The sequence below is a fragment of the Kickxella alabastrina genome, assembly GCF_025024165.1.
Source record: "Kickxella alabastrina strain RSA 675 chromosome Unknown BX661scaffold_9, whole genome shotgun sequence".
NCBI lineage: Eukaryota > Fungi > Kickxellomycota > Kickxellomycetes > Kickxellales > Kickxellaceae > Kickxella > Kickxella alabastrina.
In genome coordinates this window covers 272,739-295,423 of record NW_026251480.1, presented here as the reverse complement: position 1 = coordinate 295,423, position 22,685 = coordinate 272,739, and the positions used below count along the sequence as shown (strand labels likewise).

At 52.1% G+C, this 22,685-nt stretch overlaps 4 protein-coding genes across 4 annotated transcripts; 1 reads left to right on the top strand and 3 right to left on the bottom strand.

Annotated features, from left to right (window-relative positions):
• Positions 1–3,150: 3,150 nt before the first annotated feature.
• BX661DRAFT_181429 (snRNA-activating protein of 50kDa MW C terminal-domain-containing protein) lies at positions 3,151–5,263 on the top strand. The gene is made up of 3 exons (XM_051535707.1): positions 3,151–3,525; positions 3,555–3,768; positions 3,819–5,263. Exons 1-3 carry the CDS (start codon positions 3,230–3,232, stop codon positions 5,145–5,147), a joined length of 1,839 nt encoding a protein of 612 aa, XP_051392147.1. The 5' UTR covers positions 3,151–3,229; the 3' UTR covers positions 5,148–5,263.
• Positions 5,264–7,728: 2,465 nt separating this feature from the next.
• BX661DRAFT_170573 (uncharacterized protein) lies at positions 7,729–13,054 on the bottom strand (the record flags this gene model as incomplete). The annotated part of the gene is made up of 3 exons (XM_051533634.1): positions 7,729–8,073; positions 8,265–9,259; positions 9,340–13,054. 3 exons carry the CDS (start codon positions 13,052–13,054, stop codon positions 7,729–7,731), a joined length of 5,055 nt encoding a protein of 1,684 aa, XP_051392146.1.
• A 754-nt stretch (positions 13,055–13,808) lies between these two features.
• Positions 13,809–17,366, bottom strand: BX661DRAFT_181425 (uncharacterized protein). The gene is made up of 2 exons (XM_051535706.1): positions 16,409–17,366; positions 13,809–15,812 (listed from the first exon to the last, which is right to left on the bottom strand). Exons 1-2 carry the CDS (start codon positions 17,232–17,234, stop codon positions 13,912–13,914), a joined length of 2,727 nt encoding a protein of 908 aa, XP_051392145.1. The 5' UTR covers positions 17,235–17,366; the 3' UTR covers positions 13,809–13,911.
• A 2,477-nt stretch (positions 17,367–19,843) lies between these two features.
• On the bottom strand, positions 19,844–22,576 carry BX661DRAFT_197915 (uncharacterized protein; the record flags this gene model as incomplete). The annotated part of the gene is made up of 1 exon (XM_051538182.1): positions 19,844–22,576. One exon carries the CDS (start codon positions 22,574–22,576, stop codon positions 19,844–19,846), a length of 2,733 nt encoding a protein of 910 aa, XP_051392144.1.
• Positions 22,577–22,685: the final 109 nt, after the last annotated feature.

Sequence of the window (22,685 nt, the reverse complement as noted above, 5' to 3'; positions counted from 1 at the left end):
TAAAAGACAAGATGTCCACATTATATATGACATATCAGGCGGAAAAATACATGGGGAAATAATTATAGCGGTGACAATTTTTGGGGAATTATCAGTCATTTTGCAACCATGTTAAATAATCTAAAACACAAATGTCTCGAAGCTACTGGCATGTCCCCCGCGCTCCCAGATTTAACTTTGGAAACGCAGCATTCATAAATATATGTGGTAATTTGTTATAATATTTGTTTAGCAAGCTTTTTTGCAATTGTTTTGGTTCTTACCAGTGAGAATATCGGACACAAATATATTTTTCGAAAACGGGTATCACCGCAAAATTAAAAATGCAGTCGAAAGTGCGTTTTGTTCGGCTGTACGTTGTCAGATTCTGAAAACTAAACTTCACTGGTCTACAAATTAGGGTGATAGAAGGCGCAGATTATAAAGAACAGTTAAGGATTAAGATGGTGTCTATGAATAAATAACAATAAGAATGGTTTATAAACTCGCAGATAATATCAACTTAATGCTGAATTATTCAAAGGTGATGGTAAAATCTGGAATTCGGTATAGAAAAAAGCTTTGCAAAAAAATACACAGAAAATGTGGTAGCGGCCGACTTCAATTTTAAACAAATTTTAACGGCAAAGCAAAATATAATTATGTTTTTATTGTAGAGAAAATATTTGTAATCGATTGATGCCATAAAATGTGTGCGGGGAGATAGAGGGGCAACTTTATTTTTGTTGTCTGGTTGTTTGGATGTTTAAATGTTTGGATGGCGGAGCGTGCGCGCAGACTAACGCCCAGATTATAAAGTATGTGTACTAATATACAATAAAGTAATGGAGAAGGCTGGAGAATATGCGGGTTTGTGCGGGTTTATGGCATATGCACAGTGAGGGGACAAGGGGGTAGGTCAAAAATAATAATGTCAAGTGGGGTAGATGGGGCGTTGCCGCCAAGTGTCTATTGAATGAAAGCTGTCAGCAAAAAATCCGTATACACGGACTACAAACCAATTGAATATCTGACAGCATGAACACGTACTATATTGGGCTTGAAAATGCAATTTGGGGGTTTCTTTAAAATAAAGAATCATTAAGGAGCAAAAAAGAAAGTCACAGCAGCAATAAATATTAGGCAGTGGCCGGGAGGTCGCATATTTTCATATCAAGCAACGACATTCATTATGACGATCATGATTGGAGCCGACTAAACAAAATAGTCGGTATTCAAAAGACAATCGCTATTTGCAAACATGCTAAAGTTATTCGCTTTGTTTTAAGGGAAAATAGCCAAGGGCGTCAGTAGCAACTTGCTCTATATTCGGCAGCCATATTGCACATTTGACAGTAGGAAATCAGGGCGGGAAATTAAGCTCAAACCGCAACAAAGTTAATTGGATCAAAGACCACATACAACATGGCTTAAACCTATTTGAAACGGCAGGCAAACATAATTGTAAAATAGATAGGGGCGAATCTATCAGAGCTCTAACATTGCAGCTTTGTGAGTGATCAATATTATGGTTGTCAGTACCGAGCATGCTAACAGGATAAAGTACCTCTCAATAATTGACTATGGCAACAGCAGACTTTGGGCGGGTAGATGCAAAGATAGTGCCAGGATATTGCCAGGATATTGCCGGTGTCTGTCAAAATAGTTTGTAAAAGTATAAAAATGAGATAATGACACTATTTATCTACACGCCAAGTATTCAAAAAGAGATGATCTCACAATGATGATGCACTCGATGCGAATTTCTAGCGTGAGTGGATTTATTTTGACAGAAATAATAGCAAAGCAACCACGTATTTTAGTTCACCTGCTCAAAATAGCTGAATGCACGTAAATAGCGCTTGGATCGGGGTGAGTAATAGTTTGTAGAAATATCTACTGTATCAGTTGTTTTGCAGCCCACGCCAGACAGAAAACAGGACCACACAATCTAAAATAAATTAGGCTGCTATTTGGCGTAGCAGCTAAATGTGGTCGGCTAAATTATTTTTGCTGGCAGTCAATTAAAATGGCTGGGCAACGTATACACGACAATTACTTCCCGCTGGTGGCTGTGTAATGGCATGGCATGACAACGCAATGCAATTTACGTGCAAAGGAAGAGAGGGAGAGTATGTGTGTGCATGCAAAATATTTTTAGCCATGCCCAAAGTGCCAGGGTGAATGTGGGGGGAAGAGGGGGAAGAGGGGAATCGTAGTAGTCGGTGACAATGAGAGCGATATATAGGCGTTGTGGGCAACAAAATAGGCATTTACTACAGCATCCCAAAATATAAACAACTCACCAAGGAGTAAGTGCATGATTGTGGGGAAGGTAGAAAATGTGGCGACTCTAGGAATGAACGCATTTGCTATGAAAGACCACTAGCTGTCAATGTTTGGTAACTTACCAGTAATTTTTCCAATGGAAGACTAGTTTCAGTTGACTAATTGGACCGCGTGAGTTGTAAAATGTGGCAAAGTATAAACAAAGAGTCTGAAATGAAGTAGGAAAGGAATATCAAACAAAATTTTGGTTGAATCAAACAAAAATATGTTTCAAACTCAAAGATTCGGTGCCAGGATGCCTCAACTATAAACTCCAGCATCGGCCGTCTTTGGATACTATATCTTTGATCATCTGTGGTGTTCATATGTTGCAAATCGGTTATTGGCGCATACATCGTCGCTCACCATGGTGATTACGGCCCAGCACGCTCAATGTGTATTTGTTGATTATTTCCCAAGGCAGGCAGTTACGCGCTTGCAAGTAGACCAAACGCGATCGCCGTGGTCTGGGCCTGATCATTCTCCTTTTTCAAGCCTTATAAAAAAGACTGGCAATTTGCCCTATATGCCTAGAATGTGTGATCGCCACTTGTCCGCGACTAAATACGACAAATATAAACTTGCACCCAAACGCGTATTCAATCCATATTAAAAAATGAATTGACCCACAGCGGCGCAGATCGCATGTATCAAGTGAGCCAGGCGTATTGGCGTATTGGCAGATTGCATATTCGTATAGGAGCTGCGTTCGATATTTAATCAAACACATTTGTTTAGATCAATATTGTATTAAATCAACAAATCAGACATCATCAAATGCGAAGACGCACATTTCTTTGATTTTGCCAGTTGCAACTTTCGCGTTGATCAATGTTGGCATATTACGATTTTGCTTCATTTTTATTTTATTCGTTATTTTTAAGCCTATAAACAAATTCACACATTGCATCCGCTAGCGAGAATGCCACCCTCAGATCTAATCAACGTCCGCAATTTCAGAGACAAGTTTGCCGGATTCGTGCGCAGTCAAAAGGACCGCGGTGTCTTCAGCGCTCAGTCGGAATGGTCACCCGAGATTCAAAGCGAAGTCGCCAGCAGATGCCAAATTGCAGACGACCTGAGCTTTTCCAACACTGCATTTGTCAACCCAACTCTCTTCCACATGCTTCGGCAGCACCGCGAGTTTAACGAAGCCACCGAGCGCGAGCTGCTCCAGAAGAAGCGCCACGTGGCAGCTGAGCTCGAGAGAAAGCGCCAGTTAAGTTGGCTGATATTGAGGGTGAAAGTACGAGAAACTGGAGCACACCATCAGCCACGAGCCAGCAGCAGCGGCAGAGGGAACACGGTTTGGAAGGCATGCCTGATTTCAACACCGCTGCCGCTGCAGAGGAGGCAAACGATGGCAACCAGCTTGCTGAAAGCAGCATGCTGCTGGCAGTTGATATTGGCGGGTGTGAGGCCGAATTGGGAGCGCAGACCATGGATATCGATAGCACAACTGTAGAAGATGCGCTGGCCGCCTTGCCAGCGGCGATAACAGCATCGTCGAGCACATTCCAGAGAGTGTGGATGCACACGAGCAGGCTAGCTTTGAAATGAATGAGGACACTGCCAGCAATCCCACAAAATGCAATGAGGCCAACGGCAGCATTTCAGTCAGCACCGACGATGAAGTCATCAACACTGACGGAGAAGACGACAATAACGACGATAATGGCAGTGACGATGGAAGTAGCAGTGCAAGCGACGTGTCTGAAATAGAGGCATCCTCGGACGACGAGGCCCTGGCCTATGGCGCGCCCCGCAATGTCAGCGCACAGCCAATAATGACGCCTTTGATAAGGAGCTTCGAAGATGTTACCCTTCTGGCGCCGCAATCCGAGCTTCCGGAGGGCATCACGCAGGAGATGCTGAAGAGGGCCATTGCCAATAGTGGCTTTGCGCGTAGCACTGACATTGAGGCAGAGCCAAAGCAACCTCCCAAACAGCGCGTGCGCATTGAGGAGCCGGCGGGCGTGTCGGAGCTCGAGAACAAGTTCCGCAGCGTTAAAAAGTCGCTCGATGAGTCTACACTGGCGTCGCTGCGGAAGGCCAACCGGCGCATGGTTCCCCCGAAGTACCGGCTCGAGGTTAACTTTATGACAAACCGTGTACAATCCGGGGTCGCCCCCGATGCGACGCCTGTTGCTGACGACGAGGTTATTCTTAGCGTGTGCTTCTATAACACGCGCTCGTCGTCCTCCAAAATGGAGGAGTATCTAGTGCTTGGCTCGCAGAGTCTCACTGTGCTTCGCGACGCGTTTTATTGTATATCGGATTTCCTAGTTTCCCACCGTGACGAGGCCATAGAGAACACAAAGGATAAGAAAGTAAGCTCGAGCTACTTCTTCATTGAAAACACTTTTTACAACGATATGCGCTCGCCCACGGCTACAGACTACAGCCGTGTCATAATGGAGTGGGCGAACGATCCCGAGCGCCAGGAAAAGAATCCCAAGCTGAGCGGCCTACAGTCGCGCCTTATGGACGGCGCTCGATTCCTGGACCTGTCGATTCGCCTCAAGCAGCCGTACACGTTTGTCCACCAGGGCGATTGCGAGCACGTCATGATCTTCACGGACCTGCGCCTGTTGGGTCCAAAGGACGATCAGTTCGTCGAAAACTATCCGAAGCAGATTTTCCGCACGCGCCACATGAGACACAAGTGCCGCATGTGCTCGGCATACCCGGCGCAGTATGTCACCAAGAACGACTTCCATAGCGGCATGAGTCCTTGCTACTTTTGCGAAAAGTGCTACACGCCATTCCACTTTGACAACGAGGGCAACAAGCTGCTGGAGCACGACGTCTTCCCTTATGCTAATGTCAATCTGATGTGAGGCGCCCTTCCGCGGTTCTTGGCGGGTATTTAGCGTACAGACTTCAATATCAATGAATTATTATTTTTATTTCAAAAGCAATCCACATATATATATATATTGTCTTTGTAGTTGTGTAAAAATTGTATTAAATATTCGCCAATGAGTGAGTTCAAACGATTCTAACACTATAAGAAAATAATGAGGCTACAAGTATCCCTCAAAGCGACACCCTTCCCCTTAGATAAAGTGTTTAGAAACTAGTGGCAATAGGCCGCTATGATTGGCGATATTAACCAGTTCGCTGCTTCTTGCAAAGAGAAGAAGCAGGGTAGATGGATTCTTGCGCACACGCTTGGGCTTGGGCAAAGTCCTGGGCGTCGCTGTAGACTCGGGCTCAGCTGACTCGAACGGTGCCTATTTGCGTGAAAAACGGGAAGGCTGCTCGCCTGTAAGCAGAGGATTAATAATGATGCGAAAGTTCAACACCGCAGCCGTGTTGCGATTCCATTTCCTTCTGCCTAATAGCGCTTTTTCTCCATCCTTGATCTTGGGTTCTGGCGGCCCTGAAGGTTTGCAGGCAGTCTTTCATTGTGCACTGGAGCAAGCCATGTCATAAAATTTGGCGAGGTTTTTCTACCGCCGGAACTATATTCACGCCTGTTGCGGCTACCTGTTGCTGCTGTTGCTGATTCTACTGCTGCTCCTGCTGACCATTATGCTGGTGCTCCTACTCCTGCTGCTGTGCGGCCAACTCGTCGCGCATCCTCTGTCTGATTTTGCGCTCAATTTTGCCCCGCGACTAGCCGCTCAACCTGACAATGCGCTTGGGATTATCGGCAGGCTGGATGTTGATGTACTACTTTAGATTTCGCTCAGCCAGCTCATCCCGCTGCTGCTTAATTTTGCGGGAAATTTTCGCTTTGACCAGCTCTTTTCCTCCCCTATCCACCGGATGATATCGGCAGACTGTGAGCGAATAGGCATCCACTGGTTGCAACTCTGCTACACACTGTCAATAATAGGTGCGTCATCGGAGGCAGTTTTAGTTGCAACAGAAATGGCAGTGGCTGCTGCTGCAACATAATCAACAGCGATATTTGTTGCGGCTGCGACGAAATTGAATGCCGCTGCTGCCGCCATTGCGACATGGTACTTGTGCTTGGGATTCTTCAGGCGAGGATCATCAATTTTGTGAAATTTCCCCATCCTGCTCTCGCACGCCGGGCAAAATGTTGAGGTACAGTACTCATCGATCAAGTAAACAGCGAGTCCTTGGCCTATTAGCATTTCCTGCAACCCCTTGCCAGGAATTGGCTCATGGTAACGGGCCATGCCTGGGTCCAATTACCAAGAATAAGGTCCAGATCTGGCTCAAATTTTGCACGTAAATATTTTGCGAGTTCGATGTCGGCGCGCTTTCTGTTAACAAATGAAAGATAGTGGAGCTTGCGGTGCAAGGGGTCGGTTGACCTGCTGCCGCCATGTTTTCGACTCTTGCTGAGGGTCCACGCATTGTGGTAATGTTCTGCCAAAACAAAATCACCTTTACAGTGCTCAAGGAGGTACTCGACATACAACTTGCAATCAAGTGTACTGGAGCCAGGGTGGTTGAGCGCACAGTTGGCATCCTCAACAGACATATACCATGTATTTTTTGCCTTGGCAAGCTTCACGGGATTAAGCTTGACCTTTTTTGCGTTTTCGCGGATCTGACGAAAAATGTATTCATGACGTTTATTAACCTCAGAAGTTTTGGTGTGGGGAAAGTCTTTCATCCTTTTTGTAATTGCTGTCATATCCCAGACAATATAATATATCCCTACGGCCGGTATCACAGATAATTAATCTGTCAACAATATTATGAATGCCATTTTTGACAAATTATCAATGTATTCGGAATGAGTCTTCTTACTGTGGGGCACACCATTGGCAAGTTTGTCGTCGTTGCTGTTGCCGCTGTTGTCATTGTCTCTGTTATCGTCATTGTCACTGATTCACTTCCATACCCTCGCCGCTGTTTTCTGTTCTCTTTTCTCTGTTTACCACTGTTTCTCCATCTCGCGCTCTTATTTTCGCTTGCCATCATTACTCTGCCTCTCCCTTGCGCTCACTGCTGTTACTCCGTCTCTTATTTTGCCTCACACTCACCGTTGTTTCCTCATCTTGCATATTGATTTGCACGTGTCTTCCAGCTTGCCGCTGCCACTTCAACCTGAGCTCTAAACTAAGGTTGCCATAGAAAATCTGGTTCTGCTATGGGTGCTGGTGCTGGTGCCAATCCGCGTGGCAGATCTGCGTCCTGCATTTTTTAGATTTTTTGCATTTTATTTGTATTTAATTCAATAAATGCAAATGATTTCCAAAAAATATATTTTCAAAACTAAAATCAAAAATATAATTACATGGTTAAGCGCCATGCTTAACTCATAACCAAAGCACCAGTCAGACGCAAACATTAAATACTTCCCCGCATTTTCAAAAATCTGGACTTTCTGATATTCTAGGCTAAAAAACTGGGGGTGGGGGAGGGGTTTTGAAAACCCCTAGCTTAAGAATCCAGATTTTCGCTATAAATATCTGAAAATTTCAAAATACATTTTCACAAGTGATGAAGTGCATCGAGTAGCTGTAGAGGAGAAATAGACTGGTCTGCAGAGATGCCTGTCACAGCGGTGACTGTCCCGCGACCAAGCGTTGCGCCATCCGCCTTGTCGCCAGGGGGCTTTAGCTGCTCAGATCCAGCAATGGGCGGCTGCGGCGCAAGAGCTGTCAGCGAGCGGGTGGCGTTGTCCACGCGACTCAGAATTTCATCCTGCGTGACGTCGGAAGAGCTGTTCAGCGCCGCTTCCAGACAGTGCACCCATCGGGACTTTGTCGGCTGAGAGTCCATGCCAAACATGTGCCGCGCCCGGTTGCCCTGTTCGTCACTGCGCTTCCAGCTGAGCTGCACGGTTTGCCGCATAAACACGCCCTCGACGACCATCGTGCGCGAGGGAATCGGGTGGTAGTAGCGCGCGTGGGAGCCCTCGGATATGAACTGCAGCGTGAAGTGGCCGACTGCTGCGGCTTGATAATGAAGCTGGCCGTGTTGGATGTGCGGAACGTCAGCCAGTTGTTCGGAAAAATATTCACTACTTCGGATTGTCCGGCACCGGCCGCCGAAGGCGCCGGATCGGCCGGCATGCTCCGCACGCGAATGCGGATCGACAGCTTGGAGTCAGGCTCGGGGATGCGGATGGTGACTCGCAGCCACGCGGGCGGCTCGATATTAAACTTTGCGGGCAGCCGGTCGCTCGAGGCGTTGAAGAGCACGCCGTCGCGGAACCCGGGATCGCAGTAGATCTCCTCGATCTCCTGCTCAACTTGATCGTCGGTCAGCGGCAGAGCGTTGATGTCTCCGGCGTCACGGATCCAGTCCACGTCAAACTCGGGCGCCGACGGGCGCGCGTCGGAGCACGTCACCAGGCGGTTGGCTGCCACGCGCTCGTAGATGGCTTTGAGGCGCTCAGTCGGCACCTCCATGATGGTGACCACCCGTGGCTGGTCGCGCTTCCGCAGGACATTGCCCTTGCGCTTGCCGGCAACCGCGGGGTCGTCCACGACTGACGCGCGGAATTTGAGGAGCAGGTCGCGATAGGCCACCTCAGGCTGGGTCTCGCCCCGCAGCAGAGGGTTGTGCAGCCCGGTGTTGAGCGTTATGATCGCAAACGCCAGCTTGATCGCCATGTCCTGTGAGTCTGGAACGTACACTTTGCCCGACTGGCCGTGTTCAATATTCTTTGCAAACCACTGCAGCGCTGCAATCTCGAGGAGCACACTGATTGATAGCTGGTTGTTAGGCAGCCGAACATAGAACATCACCGAGCGTAGCGCCTCGTCGATGGGCACGCCGACAATGTTGCAGCGGTCGAGGAAGGATATCCAGATCTGGCGGTGGAACAGCTTCTCTTGCTCGATCTCATCGGTTGTCGGGTTTTCGTGCAAGTTCTCGCCCAGAATTCCGTTCCCAGAAAGCTGCCGAGCTGGCGGCGGCTGAGTGCGGTGCAGCGGTACAAGAAGCCGGCCACTGTGTCGGGAACCGGATCGATAATGTCGCGGTTGATCAGGTAGACCACGGCCTCCGACGTGTTCTTCTCAAAGGCATGGCAAGCCCGCCTGATGCGCTCCTCTTGTCGAACCAAGCGCCGCTCCTCACCATCATCGTCCTCACCTGGGCGCTTGGAGCCACCTTCACGCATGGTTTTGAGCGCGGTTGTGATTCGAGCTAGCGGGATTGCAATGTGGAACTTGAAGCGAGAGTCAGCAGGGATGCTGCTTGGATCTGAGGACGGCGGTGCCATGAATGCCATGGACATCTGGTCGACGCCGACAAATGAGGATGCCGGGCTGAATCGCGTTGTGACGACCATCATGTCGGTGAAGAGGAACAGATATGTGTCTGGCCGCGCTCTTATCCCGGAGTAAATGCGGAAGGCCGGACCGTGAAGTAGTAAACGGCGGCCGCGCGGCAGAACGCTTCTGGGAAGTGTGGGCTCGCTTGCAGTCGAAGTAGCAGAAACGGCGGTGGTGGACTGCGGTTGCGAAGTATGCTGCTGCTGCTGTTGATTTTGCTGGGGCCGCTCTTTCTTGCGCAGCGTCGAGCGCCGCCGCGCATTGCGCCATGGCTTGACCAGACCGGCCTCGCTGTCCTCAGTATCTGCGACATTGTCCTGAACGTTCTCGCGCCGATCACGGCGACGACGTATCTTGGCCTCCTCGATCAGCTGCTTCTCTGTGTCCTCCATGCGGTCGTCCAATGCATTGTCCAGCATGACAATCTCGAGTGCCTCCTTGCGCACGGTGTTTTGCACTAGCGGGGGGACCACCATAGCCTGGACTGATGCCTTCAACGACAGCTCCTTACCAGCGGCAGTCGCGCTGCCGCCACCCGGCGTGCTACGACCGCTTCCCGGCTTTGACGACACCGCGTTGCGCATCAGGCTGTTATGCCGTGAAAGCACCGCTTGCGCGCCCAGCAGCTGGTTGTGCACCCGTAGGAGCTTCTGCTCATCCAAGCCCATGCCTGCACCCTCTGCTCTGCCCTGAAGCGACTGCCGCAATAGCACTTGTTGAGTTGGCCGCCCAATGCTCTGCTGGTGTTTGGCCAGCTGCCGCACAATTATCAGCGGCTCGGGCACAATTCTAACCTGCTCACGGCGCACACGCAGTGGCACAGGAGGTGGGAGTTCAACCTTGATGAGCTGCTGGTCAATGTCCGGGCGGCTGCCAGTCCTGTTGTGCGAGTGACTCGCAAGGGACTCGTGCGTATCATCGCTGCGCGCGTTGCCGGATTTCGAGCCCCCAAGCATCATGCGCTCAGCACGGTGCACCATGCGCGCCCGCGACTTGCGCGCTCTCTTAAGTTCCACCGGTCGGGCCGCCTTGAGCTGCAGATCGCGGTAGGACACCTCCTTGGTCTCCGGTACCTGCATGCGCTCGGGGAGCGACGTTGCGCGCTTGGCCCGGGTCATCGAATCAGGCCCCATAGCCGCAGGCACTGAAATGCCGGCATTGCCATCATCGACCGAAGTCGTGCGCGTTCCCATTTCCATGTCAGCGACAACAATCTGGCCCTTGCCAGGCTGCAGACGCACGCTCTGGCGACGTCCGACCGCACGAAGTAGCGAGGCGCGCGCCGGCGAAATGCTGCTTGACAGCACCTGGTCCCTGATTTGCCGCTCGGCGGGCAGCTTGCGGTTGGGGGCGGCAGGATCTCGCGCGCGGTAGTAGCCTCGAGGCGATACTGCGTGGGACCTGTCGGGGAGTGCGCCAGGAATTCCCTCGGGGCGCTCGTTGGCCAGAATCTCCAACGGTTCCTCGCTGAGCATGGCCAGGTCGATCCGACCGCGCGCCCACATGCCCTCGTTGCTGGCCTGGCGGTGCGCAACATTCCGCGCGCCACCAACTGCTGCCAACAATGCCTGGCCGCGGTGAGCCACGCGCGGCAGCGGTGCTGCTGCTGCTGTATTGGCAGAGTTGCTAGCGCCTGACCCAGGCATAAACTGGGCCAGATCTCCGCCTCCCGGGGGTGATGGCGACTTTGGCACATCTGACGACGCAGCAGGAATACTCGGAGCTTGCATCGGTGACGGCTTCCTAGCAATAGCCTGGGCCAGGCCCTCAAGGATGGACTCTTCTGCGTTCTCGTCGATGGTCGATACCCGCCGCGCCTTGATAAGTGCCTCTTCCATCCACGTGCGCTGCACCAGACGATGACGCGGCCGCGGGCGAACCTCGCTCGTATCGGCAGTCGGGGCGGTGTCCTCCACCTTTTGGGGAACAAAGTAGCCATCCATTGTCACTGCAGGCGTAGTCGAGCCCGACTGCAGGCTGGGGCCAAGGCGGAATTGCTGCACATACTCGTTTCGAGTGCTATCGTCGACATTGTCAAACCCCTCATACTCGTCTGCCGTCTGTTGCTGCTGCTGACCACTGCGAACGTGTTCCTGAGCTCTGAAATTCTCCTGATGGGGCTGCTGCTGCTGCTGACTCTGGCCGTATGGTGGCCCTGCGCTTGGCTGCGTTTGAGGTGCAGTTTTCTTGGACGTTTTACGGTCCTCGCTGACATAGAGCTGGAACAGCTCGATAGTCAAACGCCTGACCAAGGCTTCCAGCGGCGACTCGACCAGGTCAGGTGTCAAAAAGCTACGGTTGTCTGCATAGCCACTGCCCGAGCTGTTCTGCATGTTGCCGTGCAGCTCTTCGAGGCTCGGCAGATCACCCGATGAGACCGCGCGCCGGAAAACAATGCTGCCCGAAGACTCATCCTCAGCGTCCGCAGAGCTGGCGGTCGCATTCGGGCCTGGAGGAGACAGGCTGGGCAGGTTTTGCGCGGAGGCTACTAGGGAAGCCGCGCCCGATTGCTGGTGGTGCGGCGGCTGCTGGCGCAGCGAAGACTCGACCAATTGTATGGGACCGCTACTGCTAGCAGTGCGCCTTTGAAGGCCGAGGTACTTGCGCACAATATCCTCCGACTGCCCAGTAGATGTCTCGATAGAGACATTCGGTGGAGGCGAGGAGGCAGTAGCAAACACCGCTGACAAGTTGGAGGGGTCCTTGGGACTGGAAAATTGGGCAGTAGCGCCGTTGCCGCGAATGGGTGGCGAACTCACGCTGTATGAATAGTGCGACGACGATGTCGATGCCGACGGATGATGCCTGCTTGAGCCATTGTGGACAACCAGCGCGCTGCGCACAGCCCCCGGGCGGGCGGCCATGGAGCTCAGCGAGGGCAGGAAGCGACCGCCGTGCGGGGGAATGTCCAGTGGAGACTCCGCCTGCGCTTCACTCAGGTAGCCAGGACCTGGTTGGTCTGTACTCTGTAACGAGTAATTGGAGCCAGGCCGATCGTTCGTCCACTCTAGACTTGACGTCGATCCAAATGCCTCTCTCAGGGCGCCCACCTGGATGCGCGGGCTCATGACTGGGCTCTGGCCCATCGCCTTGGCCTTGGCCTGCTGGTACTCACGAGGGCTGTTGTAGGACCGCGGCAGCCCGAGGCCAGGGTTCCCAGAAAAATCGTCTCCCAGGGCATTATCTGGCGTGACCGGCGAGCCCACGCCGCTGGAGCCTGACTCTGGCTCGCGCCAATGGCTGGGCAGCGGGTGGTAGTGCGCACCGGGGCGGCCCACACGCGGCGCGACTCTGGCAGCCCTCCCAGTGGTCTGAGACCCACTGCCGCCGCCCGATTGCGATTCGCTGGACTCCTCTTCGTAGGGCTGCGAAAATGCACTGCTCAGAAGCACGTTTGCTGCATCGCCTGGCTGTGGCGACAAGTCCTCTTCCGTGTGCTCGTTGCTGTTGGCCCGCGTATAGATTCGCAGCGGTGAATTTAAATTCCCCGGATGGCCTTGCGCTGAGCGGCTACCCGAGGCGTTCTCCCCCATGCTTCAAAGTGCGAGCGCGCAAGTAAAGGTATAAAAAACAGAAAGGTTGCGAATGGAGGAGGCGTAGCTGACTGTCAGAGCGAGCAAATGAGTAGACAGAACGATGAGTGGTGGGTGGGTAAAATGTGTGCGCCGACACGCAAGAATATATATTTTTTAAATTCGGATGCGACGAGTGTATAGAAAAAAAGAGGAAAAAAAGAAGAAAATCGCAAAAAAACGCCGCGAGTGCCACAGAATAAACAACGGTTTGAGACTACGACGAAAACGGAATAAAAACTAACTTTTTGGAGAAAGACAAGCCGACGGGAAAGAGAAATAAAATTGGAACCTTTTTGATTCTTTCATCGAAAACAATGAAAACGTCTAAAGAAATAAATATTATTATTTTTCTCTTGCTTTTCTCTCTCCCTACTTTTTTGTTCTGCAGCCGATTTTCTGACAAGTTTGCAAACTTGTGAACAACCAAGCGAAACACCACAACAACAGTGGACTGGAAAAAAACAAATTTCTTATTTTTGCTGAAGACCGCCTTCCAATATATTAATTCAGAAGCTTTAGCCCAGCTAGAAAGGGTCCATTTTGTCTGCTGATTCGGGGATTGGGGGAGAAAAATACAAGCGCTCGTATGATAAACTGTATGTGGTCTGGCCCTTCTTCACACATACAGATGGCCAGCAATCCCGACAAGCAACAAAAAATGATGCTCGTGAATGGGCCACTTCAGAAAACCAAGCAAAATCGACATTAACTATAAAAAATTTTGCCATGAGGAAGGAAAAAGGATATTGAAGTCTAAAAGTGTAAAAATAAATAAATGAAAATAAATAGTCTAACCCACTCAGGGCTTACGTTGTCTATTGAGAGGGGACGACCTGCTCAGCATTGGCCAGTGCCTTTTTGTTGTTTAGCGCCTGTACGCTGCCCTCGCGATGCTGCTGGCTGTGACTCACTCCACCAGAGAGCGAGCTGCGCCGGTCCCGGTTGGCCCGCTTAAAGTCATCAACACTCTTGTACTGATCGACGCTCTTCTGCAGATCAGAATCAATGTGCAGATCGCGAGGCAGCTTGTTGCGGTTGTAGTGCAGGTAGGCCCAGAACTTCTCCAGACCATACAGCTCGCCTTGCTCGACATCCCACTTGGTCATTTCCTGGAAGTCGTTGAAGATGTCCTTGCGGAACTTCTTCTCCAAGCCGTACGAGTAGAAGCGGAACAGGCACTCCAGGCCGTAACGGTAGTTGCTCTTGGCATCCTCCAGAGACAGGCGCTTGAACTCGGTGTACATCTTCTTGTTAAACGAGTCGCGCATAAAGTGCGACCAGAAGCGGAACAGCGTGTTCATCTCCTGCGAGAGCCCGACGCCCAGCTGCTTGCGCTCCTTCAGCGCTTTGGCATGGTAGCGGTAGTACTTGTGCTGCATGAATCCGTTCTCACGCAGAAGCTCGTGCGACGGGTGCTCGTGATGCGCCGCGCCTGGGTCCGCCGCGTCCACGGCCATATGGCTGCTGCTGCTTCCGGCCTGCGATCCGGCGCTGCCGCCCATGTGCTGCTCGATATATCTGCCCATGTTGAAGCTGCTGCCGGACGCCCGGTCGAGCGACTTCGACATCTCCGCCTCAGCGGCAGTGTACGGCTGCGTACCGACCAGCCAGCCGACGGGTGCCTGCGCCTGGTACTTGCGGCTGTCGCGGTACTTGCGAGGAAACCGGGGTCCGTTGCTCGGGCCAAACATTGGGCTCTTGCCGTAGGACCCGGCGCTTCCGGAGGCGGCCGATGAAGCAGCTTGCTGATGTTGCTTGGATGCCGAGCCCTCTCCGTTCTCGTGGACCGGCAGAAAGCGCGCTGCCAGATGGCGGCTCTTGCGCTTCCCGCGACCGCCCTTTCCATCGCCAATCGGGATTGCCTGTGCGCGGTCGGACATCTCAATCTCGCGCTGGATCTGCTCGGACACGCTAAGCGTGCTCATCGCGCCAGCAGCACCAAGCTGCGCCATAGGCCCAGCAAATGAAGGAGTGGTGTCATCGACGTGCAAGCGCTCAAACTTTAACTGGCCGACGGTGTTCACCTTGACATTGTTCTGTCTCTCCTGGCGCTGGCGAATTCGCAGATCACGCTCGTAGTTTTGCAGGCCCTCGTTGATGATCTCAGACAGGTCGTCGTGTGCGGCCTTGCGTTCGTACTGGTAGTGCGTGCGATCGCGCGTCCGCCGCTGCGTGACGATGAGCAGGCGGGCGACAACATCCTCGTCGATGTCGTCGTCGCCCTCGTCGCCCGAGAACCAATTGCCGTCCTCGTCCTGGCTAAAGTCGCCGTGATCAGCCCGGAAGGACTGGCGGCGTGCAGAGTGACTGACAGACCTGTGGCGGCCGGTGTTGCGGCGCTCGCGACGGGTGCGGGTTTCGAGTTCCTCATCAAGCTGGAACATGTCATCATCGTCGTAGTCGTTGCCAAATGAGTCGGTGTGCCTAGAGCCCGAATCCGGCGGGGTGAGGTTGAACTGCAGTCTGTCTGACCCAGCCGTTTGGCGGCCAGTAGGAGCGCGCGCGCCGACGGGCTTCCATCCGGCGGGGGTCATCGGCAAGTTGGAGGGCGTCGTGGGGGTCATCGGCAAGGCAGAGGGTAGATTGATTGTATTGGCGCTGCCAACGTTGCTACTCGCAGCTGCAGCAGTAGCGGCGGTGGCGGCAGTAGCAGCCGCTATTGTCAGATCTTTGGAATTGGCATTAGCATTAGCATTAGCGCTCAGCCGGGCTTGCTCTAAGTCCGATAATGGAGTTAGAAAATAAAAGGATAATTAATATCATGTATTTATTGATCGATATGTTTTCAAGACATGCGCACAAAGATAGTAAATGATGTGTTTGTGTGTGTGGGAGGGAGTCGTAAAGTTGAATGATAAATGATAGAAAAGGAAAAGTACAAAATTATAGTTTGTATGATCGAGTAGAATGCGCGCTGGCCGGAAGCCCTGGGTGCCCAGCTGGCCTGGCAGTAAAGCGGCGAGCAGAGAGGGAGAGAAGTAGCACAAAATAATGGCTGCAATCGGCAAGACGGATCTCGCCAGTGCCACCCGTTTGTCAATGCCCAGCATAACGCACGAACAGGAAAGCAACATGCCGATAGAAAAAGGATGGTTGTGTGCGCAAGACAGCAGCATATTTTTGATTTTTATAGTTGTGTTCATCATGGCCGGATTCAGGAGCGCTAAAAGACCCCAGCATGCTTGGTTTTGATTGAATCGGTGATAAGGATAAGATGATTTTGTGCGTGTGTTTGTTTGTGTGTGTGTGGAAGGAGAGCGTGTATGGAAGGAGAGGGGATGGATGGGTGTAATGTGTATCAGTATCACTCACTTTTCAGGGCGTCGCTCTGCTGCTGCTGCTGCTGGACAACCTCGGGACTCGGGAAGAGCCAGGTCGCCCAGTCACCGCGCTTGCGCACGCGGTCGCGGGTCTCGCCGAGCTCGACCTGCTCTGAAGCGTCGAGCGCACCGCGAATAAGCTCGAGGTCGGTCGTGACTATCTTGAGGCGGTTGAATCCGGCTATCAGCGTCAGTGGCACAAAGCCATCGGTGTCCATCTGCGTGCGGAAGAAGATGTCCTTGCACAGGTTGTCAACGCTAAAGTAGTACTCGACCTGCGCCCGGACAAAGTCGACGACCGACTGCTCGTCGCCGGCCACTGGCGGTGGGAAGGGTAGGGGGGCAAAGCCGCCGATCTGCACGTTGCCCTTGCCCTGGTAGTGGCTGGGTGCGTGGCCGGCGATGCGAGGGCCAGTGCGACGGGTCTGAGCAACATTGTGGTTCTGTCCACGTCCGCGACCGCGACCGCGTCCGGCCGACCGCTGATTCCGTCCCTGCTGCTGCTGGCCGTGGCTCTGGGCCTGGGTCTGCTGTTGATGCGAGCCGTCACTGTTGCTGTTGCTGTGGATATTCTGTCCGTGCGACGAGTTGTCCGAGCGGCTGTTCTTTTTGTGTGCGTTTGCGGGCTTGGGGCCCTTGGCAGCGGCGGTATCCGATGAGTCCTTCGCCGACCCAGATGCTGCCGATTGTTTGTTATTCCCGCTCTGCGGCTGCTGGCTGGCCTGCTGATGCTGCTGCTGCTTTGGCTGGCGCTGAGTGGAAGGGTGCTGAGCGGCGTTCTTGGGCTTCGGATATTGGATCTCTGCCTCAAGGGGCATCCATTTGCCCTTTCCCTTCTTAGCCGGCTGCTGCTGCTGCTTGCCGGCTGTCAGAAGTGTCTGCGACTGGACAGTGCTGTCTGATCCCGCCGTGGCAGCTGCTGTGGCTGGATCAGGCCAGCTTGTCGTGTCGGCAGTCACATTGGCTACATGAGGACAATCGGAAAAGGCAAAGCCCAAAAAAATTGTGACGATCAGTTTTAATTTTTTGTTGCATATTTTTCTACTGATCAGCATCGGATTTCGCCCATTGCATGTGGCATCAACCTGAAATGGCTAGAATCACAACCAAATTTTCAACATTTGAGGCCAGGTCAGGTCGCAAACAGCAAGCGACCAGCGCCAGTGAATTGCAGACCTGACAATGCTTGTACCACCACAACAAAAAAATAACAGCATGTATTGGAGTGGCAGTGGCGGAAAAAAGGCAAAGAAGCAAACTTACTCTTGTCACTGGCTGCGGTGCTCTGATCAGCCACCTTCCACACGTTCGTCAATGGCACGCTGGCGGGAACTGCCGCCGGCGCGGGCTTCTGGGCGTGATCCTTTTGTTCGTCGGCAACTGACGTTGCTGCTGCTGCCGACATTGGTTTATCACTGGTAGCGGCGGCAGCAACGGAGGCTGCACTGGTCGCAATGCCGGTGGGCTGCTGCTCAGAAGCCAGTGAAGTATTTGCTGAAGCTGACGACATGGGTATATTTTGCCTGCTGGTTGTGCTGGGGAACCCTTATTTGAAAAACAGAAGAGCAGAAAAAAGCAGTCAATTCTACCCGTATATAGGAAGGTCGAGAAATACGAAATATAATAAAAAAGGTTTTTGAGATACAAATGAATGTTACGGCGCAGTGCTTGTGTCTACGGTCAAGAGAAAAGTGCAAAGCAATATTTGTGTATGTGCGAAAATTAATCGACGACGAAGAAAAGGCGGAGAAGGAAAGGAAAAATAAAATAAAGAGAGGAGAGGGAGGACGGAGTGTGCAAATATGCAAATATACACAGCCAAAAAAGTACTTCAATATCGGGCGGAGGCAACGAGCCAAGTCCCAAAAATAAATGGAGAGCGCGGGCGAAAAAAATATCAATCGAATTTTCGCTCGCAGGACAACAATAAAAGCGAACAGAGCCGATGGCAGATGGCAGACAGCGGTCGCACGACACCTAGGCAATTGGGCAGAATAACTGGGAGATAAATAATAAAATTGCCGAGGCAGCCGGAGAGGAGTGTCAAAACAAACAAACAAATAAAAGCAAATGAAAATGTAAGCTAAGTGGAAGAAGACCTCTTGGTGCGTTGCGTGCAAAGAATAATAAGAAAAATATGAGTGGAGAAGGAAAAGCGATACAGACAAGACAGTACAGCATCCAGGTTCCTCTTGCTAGTTTGGTGATATGCTACTGTCTATATCTGCCGTGATAGTAAACACGCACAATTCCCATCCAGCAGTGATGCCATTTTTTCATGGCGGCGCGCACTCGCAGCCGCCAGCTCAGAATAGAGGCGACAAAGGCAACAAGCCATGGGTGCGGGCGCGCAAACAATACGAGCGATAAATGGTCAAATAAAAAGGTGGCAAAGTGGTTACTCTTACTGCGCCAGCTCGCATTTACGTTTGACTCAGTGCCGCTGCCTTCCCTCTTTTTGCTGCGGTTGCCATTTGCCACTGTTATAAAGCAGCTTGAATTGCGTTGCCAAGCGGGTGTGTTGAGTCGAATAGTTTGGAGTGAATCTGTCAGGCACTTACGAATTGTCAAACAGAATCCCACGACTAGTAAGATGAAAGAGGTTGAATCTGAGCAATGAAAATATAAATAATAAAGAAAGAAAGAGAAGAATAAAAATAAGATATTTTCACAAAGTTTCAAGAAAAAAGACAGTTCAACAGAGACAAGAAAGGGCTATCATTACAAGTCGATGAGACATCAGCAAGCAGGCGAACATGACTATGCTTTCTTCTGGATCTCGCTCCTCGGAGCAGGGGAACTTGACGGAGAGACAGAAAGAACATCTTGGAAGCAAGCTGACATTGCTGAGATTGGATGCGCGCTAGAGATTCCCTCCTCTGCGCGCGCGTGTTAAGACGACGAGTGTCGATTGGCTGTAATTCAGTGTGGCTTCTTGAGAAACCAAAAATATGACACCACACGTTACCTAAAGCGTAATGTTCTGGTCATTTCGGCTTCACAGAAGCTGTGACATGGATTATTCTTTTTTTGTTGAATTGGTTGGGGGTGGTGGGTGTGTTGGTGTTAAGACCAAGCATCCTCGCGGACGATGGTGTTGAATGGGGGTTGCCAAAAATTGGTAATAGACGCCTTAATAGCGCGTCCCTCCCACGGAAGCAAATAGTAAAAGGCGATTTGCTTGTTCACGCGAAATTAGGAGAGACGCAGCGCCAGATTTAAAGAAAAATTCAAAACTGAGTAAAGTGCGCGGGCGTGCGGGCTGATTATATACTCACACAACTACAATTATGTGCTGCCTTCCGCTTATGGTTAATATTCTTATTTGTGCCACGTGAACTCATATGTGAACTCGCGATAACTTAAATAGATCATTTTTTGAGTGCCCAAAAAAGGTACTGATTAAAATACACATGAAAATAATAATCTACACAGCACCACTGGCCGGCTTTAATGACCGCTTGAGCTTTCCCAGGTGCTTGTTGAGGCGCGACGACAGAGACAGCGAATTTGTCGATTGTGGGGACGTTGAGACACGCTCAGTGTCGTCCTTAGAAGGCCGCTGCTGCTCAACATTCTGGGTGCGACTGTTGCCACCGCCGTCGTTTGCGCCGGAGCCCTTGGAAAACCACCGCGATACCTGGTGGTACTGCGTGCTCATGGGCCGCTGTTTGTCGAGATGCGACCAGGACGACGGCTGCAACGGCTCGCTGTCATTAAGGTAGGCGGCGCCAAGAGTGCGACCAGTGGCCATTCCAATCGCATTTGCGCCCACAACCGAGCTCGACAGTGCCGGGTCCGAAAGTGTTTTTTCGTGGTGCTGAAGCCACGGCTGCTTTACCGGCGGCATGTCGTCTCCGAGCTGCCACGATTTCCGCTCGGCCTTATCGTTCCATCGCGACCGCGAAAGGCCCTCCCGCAGCTGCTGTAGCTCGTCCGTCAGCTTTTGGCCAAGGGTGCTGCCACGCTGGGTTCGACGCGCACTGTTCTGTGAGGATGTTGAGGGGCTGTATGGCTGCTGCATAGCCCACGGCCGCCCAACCTCCTCCGACACGACGAACTCGTTGTCGGTCATTTTGCTCCAGCCATTATCCTGGCGAATCGCTGTGACATTGGCTGAAATAGGGCAGTTATCGATACTCTTGCTGCCACTGTTACTGCCACTGCCACTTTCGCTGATGGCATTGGCCTCGGCAATTGGCATTCCCTGCGCAAACGCGGAGATTTTCGATTGCCGCTTGCTGAGAATCACAGGTTGGATCTTCAACGCGGTCGGTCTTCTTGCTAGCAAGATATTTTCGGCTGTATACTGCTCAGTTGGGGCGCGCTCGCTGCCTTTGTTATGCGAGCGCACGCCCCCAGGCCCGGACGAGCGGACCAGCAGCGAGTGCTTGCGCACGGCACCCCGGGGCAGAGCTATAGGCGACTCGGGGCAATCACCAATGCTGAGGCGCAGAGGTGCTGCCGATTCGTTGATCATCTCGTCCATGTTGGCCACGGCATCAGGATCAGCAAGGCGGCGCGGCATTGGGAGGGGCAAATTCCCAGGTTCGTCATCGGCACTATTTGGGTTCAGCAGCAAGCCTGACAACGGCAGGTCATCGTCATCTTCTTCGTTGCGACCCGTCTTTTGGACCTGAACGGTAGTGTTGACAAAAAGCTGTGGCGGGCGCATTGCGGGTGAAGATGAGGATGGGCGCAGGCCACTCAGCTTTCTGGACAGCTGCATGAGCGGCTGGTTGTCGTCCTCATCGGCTTCGTTTTTGGTTTCATCCAAAGCGCCCAGCCTGTCTGCCTGTTGGTTTTGTCGGTTGCCGGAACCCTTTTCGCCCGTCGATTGATCGCTCTTGCGGCAGCTGTCTGTTTGGTTGACGACGCGCAGGGCTACACTGGACACGGAATCTAATATACAATGCGTGTCTGCTTTCAGATCTTGCTGCTTGGTCGGCAGCATCAAGGGCGCATTGTCATCGTCATCATTTGTGTCACCCTCGCCGATATCGTCGGCGTCACCAGCGCCCACATTCTCGACAATAGCATCAGGACCAAGAACGTCAGTTACGTTGTTCATGGAGATACCCAAGGTAGCCAGGGTTGCCGGTGGCTGACCATAGCCATCGCTGCGAGCATGGCTCAGCCCCCTGTCCCGCGCATACGCCGCAACTGCATCCATACTTTGCCGCTTGTTGATCTGCGCTGAGAGGAACAACGGCTGTTGGGCCGATCCCGAGTGCGCAGACATGTGCTGCGCGCCGGTGTCATGGATTGTCGGCGAGCGTGCGATCGGCGTGTTCCTATATTGCGAGCCGTACACCGAGTTTGACTGTAGGTTCGACAGCGAGTGCGAGCGTGATAGGGCGTGCATGTCGGAATTCATCTGCACTGCCATGTTCGAGCCAAAGCTCATCATCGACATGCGCGCACCATGATTCATGGGCGAAACCAGGGCCGGCAGTGGCTCGTCCAGCGGCCCCTTCATGTACTTCTCCAGGCTGGATCCGGCCAAGATGTTCAGGCTTTCTGGCTGCATTTCCAAAAGCGTGTTCTGTTGGCACGGGCTGGCGCCAATGTTGAATGCTGCCAGCGGCATGTTGTCGTCCTCCTCGTGAGCATTCCTCGCAGCAAGCTGCAGCTCGGAATCTCGCTGGCCAGAAGCTGCAGTGTTGTTCGTGTTTGAGTGATTAACTGGCGGCGGCACTATTCCAAACCCCGCATGTGATTGCATTTGGTGCTGAGAAGGATTGCTGCCAATATTGCCTACGGGCCAGAATGCATGACTACTTGGCATAATCTCACGCTTGCCGACGTCAAGTGCGTGTGTGTGTGCAGCATTTGCTCCAGGAGATGTAGCGTTTGGAATCCCTAAAGGTATGGCGTATGAAGGGCGAACACCAATGCTAGTATGTACAAGTTGCTGCTGTTGCTGATAGTATTGTTGCTGCTGTGCTGCCATCTGGTGATCAATCGAGTTGTATGACGGATCCATATATTCCATGCCTGGGATAGTCACACCGTACTCACAGCCCACCTGACCACCCATCAGCATGGACGAGTCGATATCGCGGGATTGCTGCTGCATCGCCAAGTCAGCGGCAGCAGCCACATTCTGCTGTTGCTCTTGGACGTAGCGCATAATCCGGTCGTATTTGGACTCTTTCATAGGAGGTATCTACAATACCAAAAGCACAAGGATGCAAGATGTTGCATATGAAAGAAAGGGGGTATGCTTAAATACAATGTGTAAAGACAATGCGGGCGAGGCATAAGCT

Bases quoted from the DNA above. Each gene is read 5' to 3' on its own strand.
- BX661DRAFT_181429 (XM_051535707.1), top strand. From the start codon at position 3,230: ATGCCACCCTCAGATCTAATCAACGTCCGCAATTTCAGAGACAAGTTT. The intron at 3,526-3,554 runs GTTAAGTTGGCT...TGAGGGTGAAAG, and splicing joins GAGCTCGAGAGAAAGCGCCA to TACGAGAAACTGGAGCACAC. The intron at 3,769-3,818 runs GTAGAAGATGCG...AGCATCGTCGAG, and splicing joins TGGATATCGATAGCACAACT to CACATTCCAGAGAGTGTGGA.
- BX661DRAFT_181425 (XM_051535706.1), bottom strand. From the start codon at position 17,234: ATGCCCCTTGAGGCAGAGATCCAATATCCGAAGCCCAAGAACGCCGCT. The intron at 15,813-16,408 runs GTGAGTGATACT...TATCGGACTTAG, and splicing joins GCAGAGCGACGCCCTGAAAA to AGCAAGCCCGGCTGAGCGCT.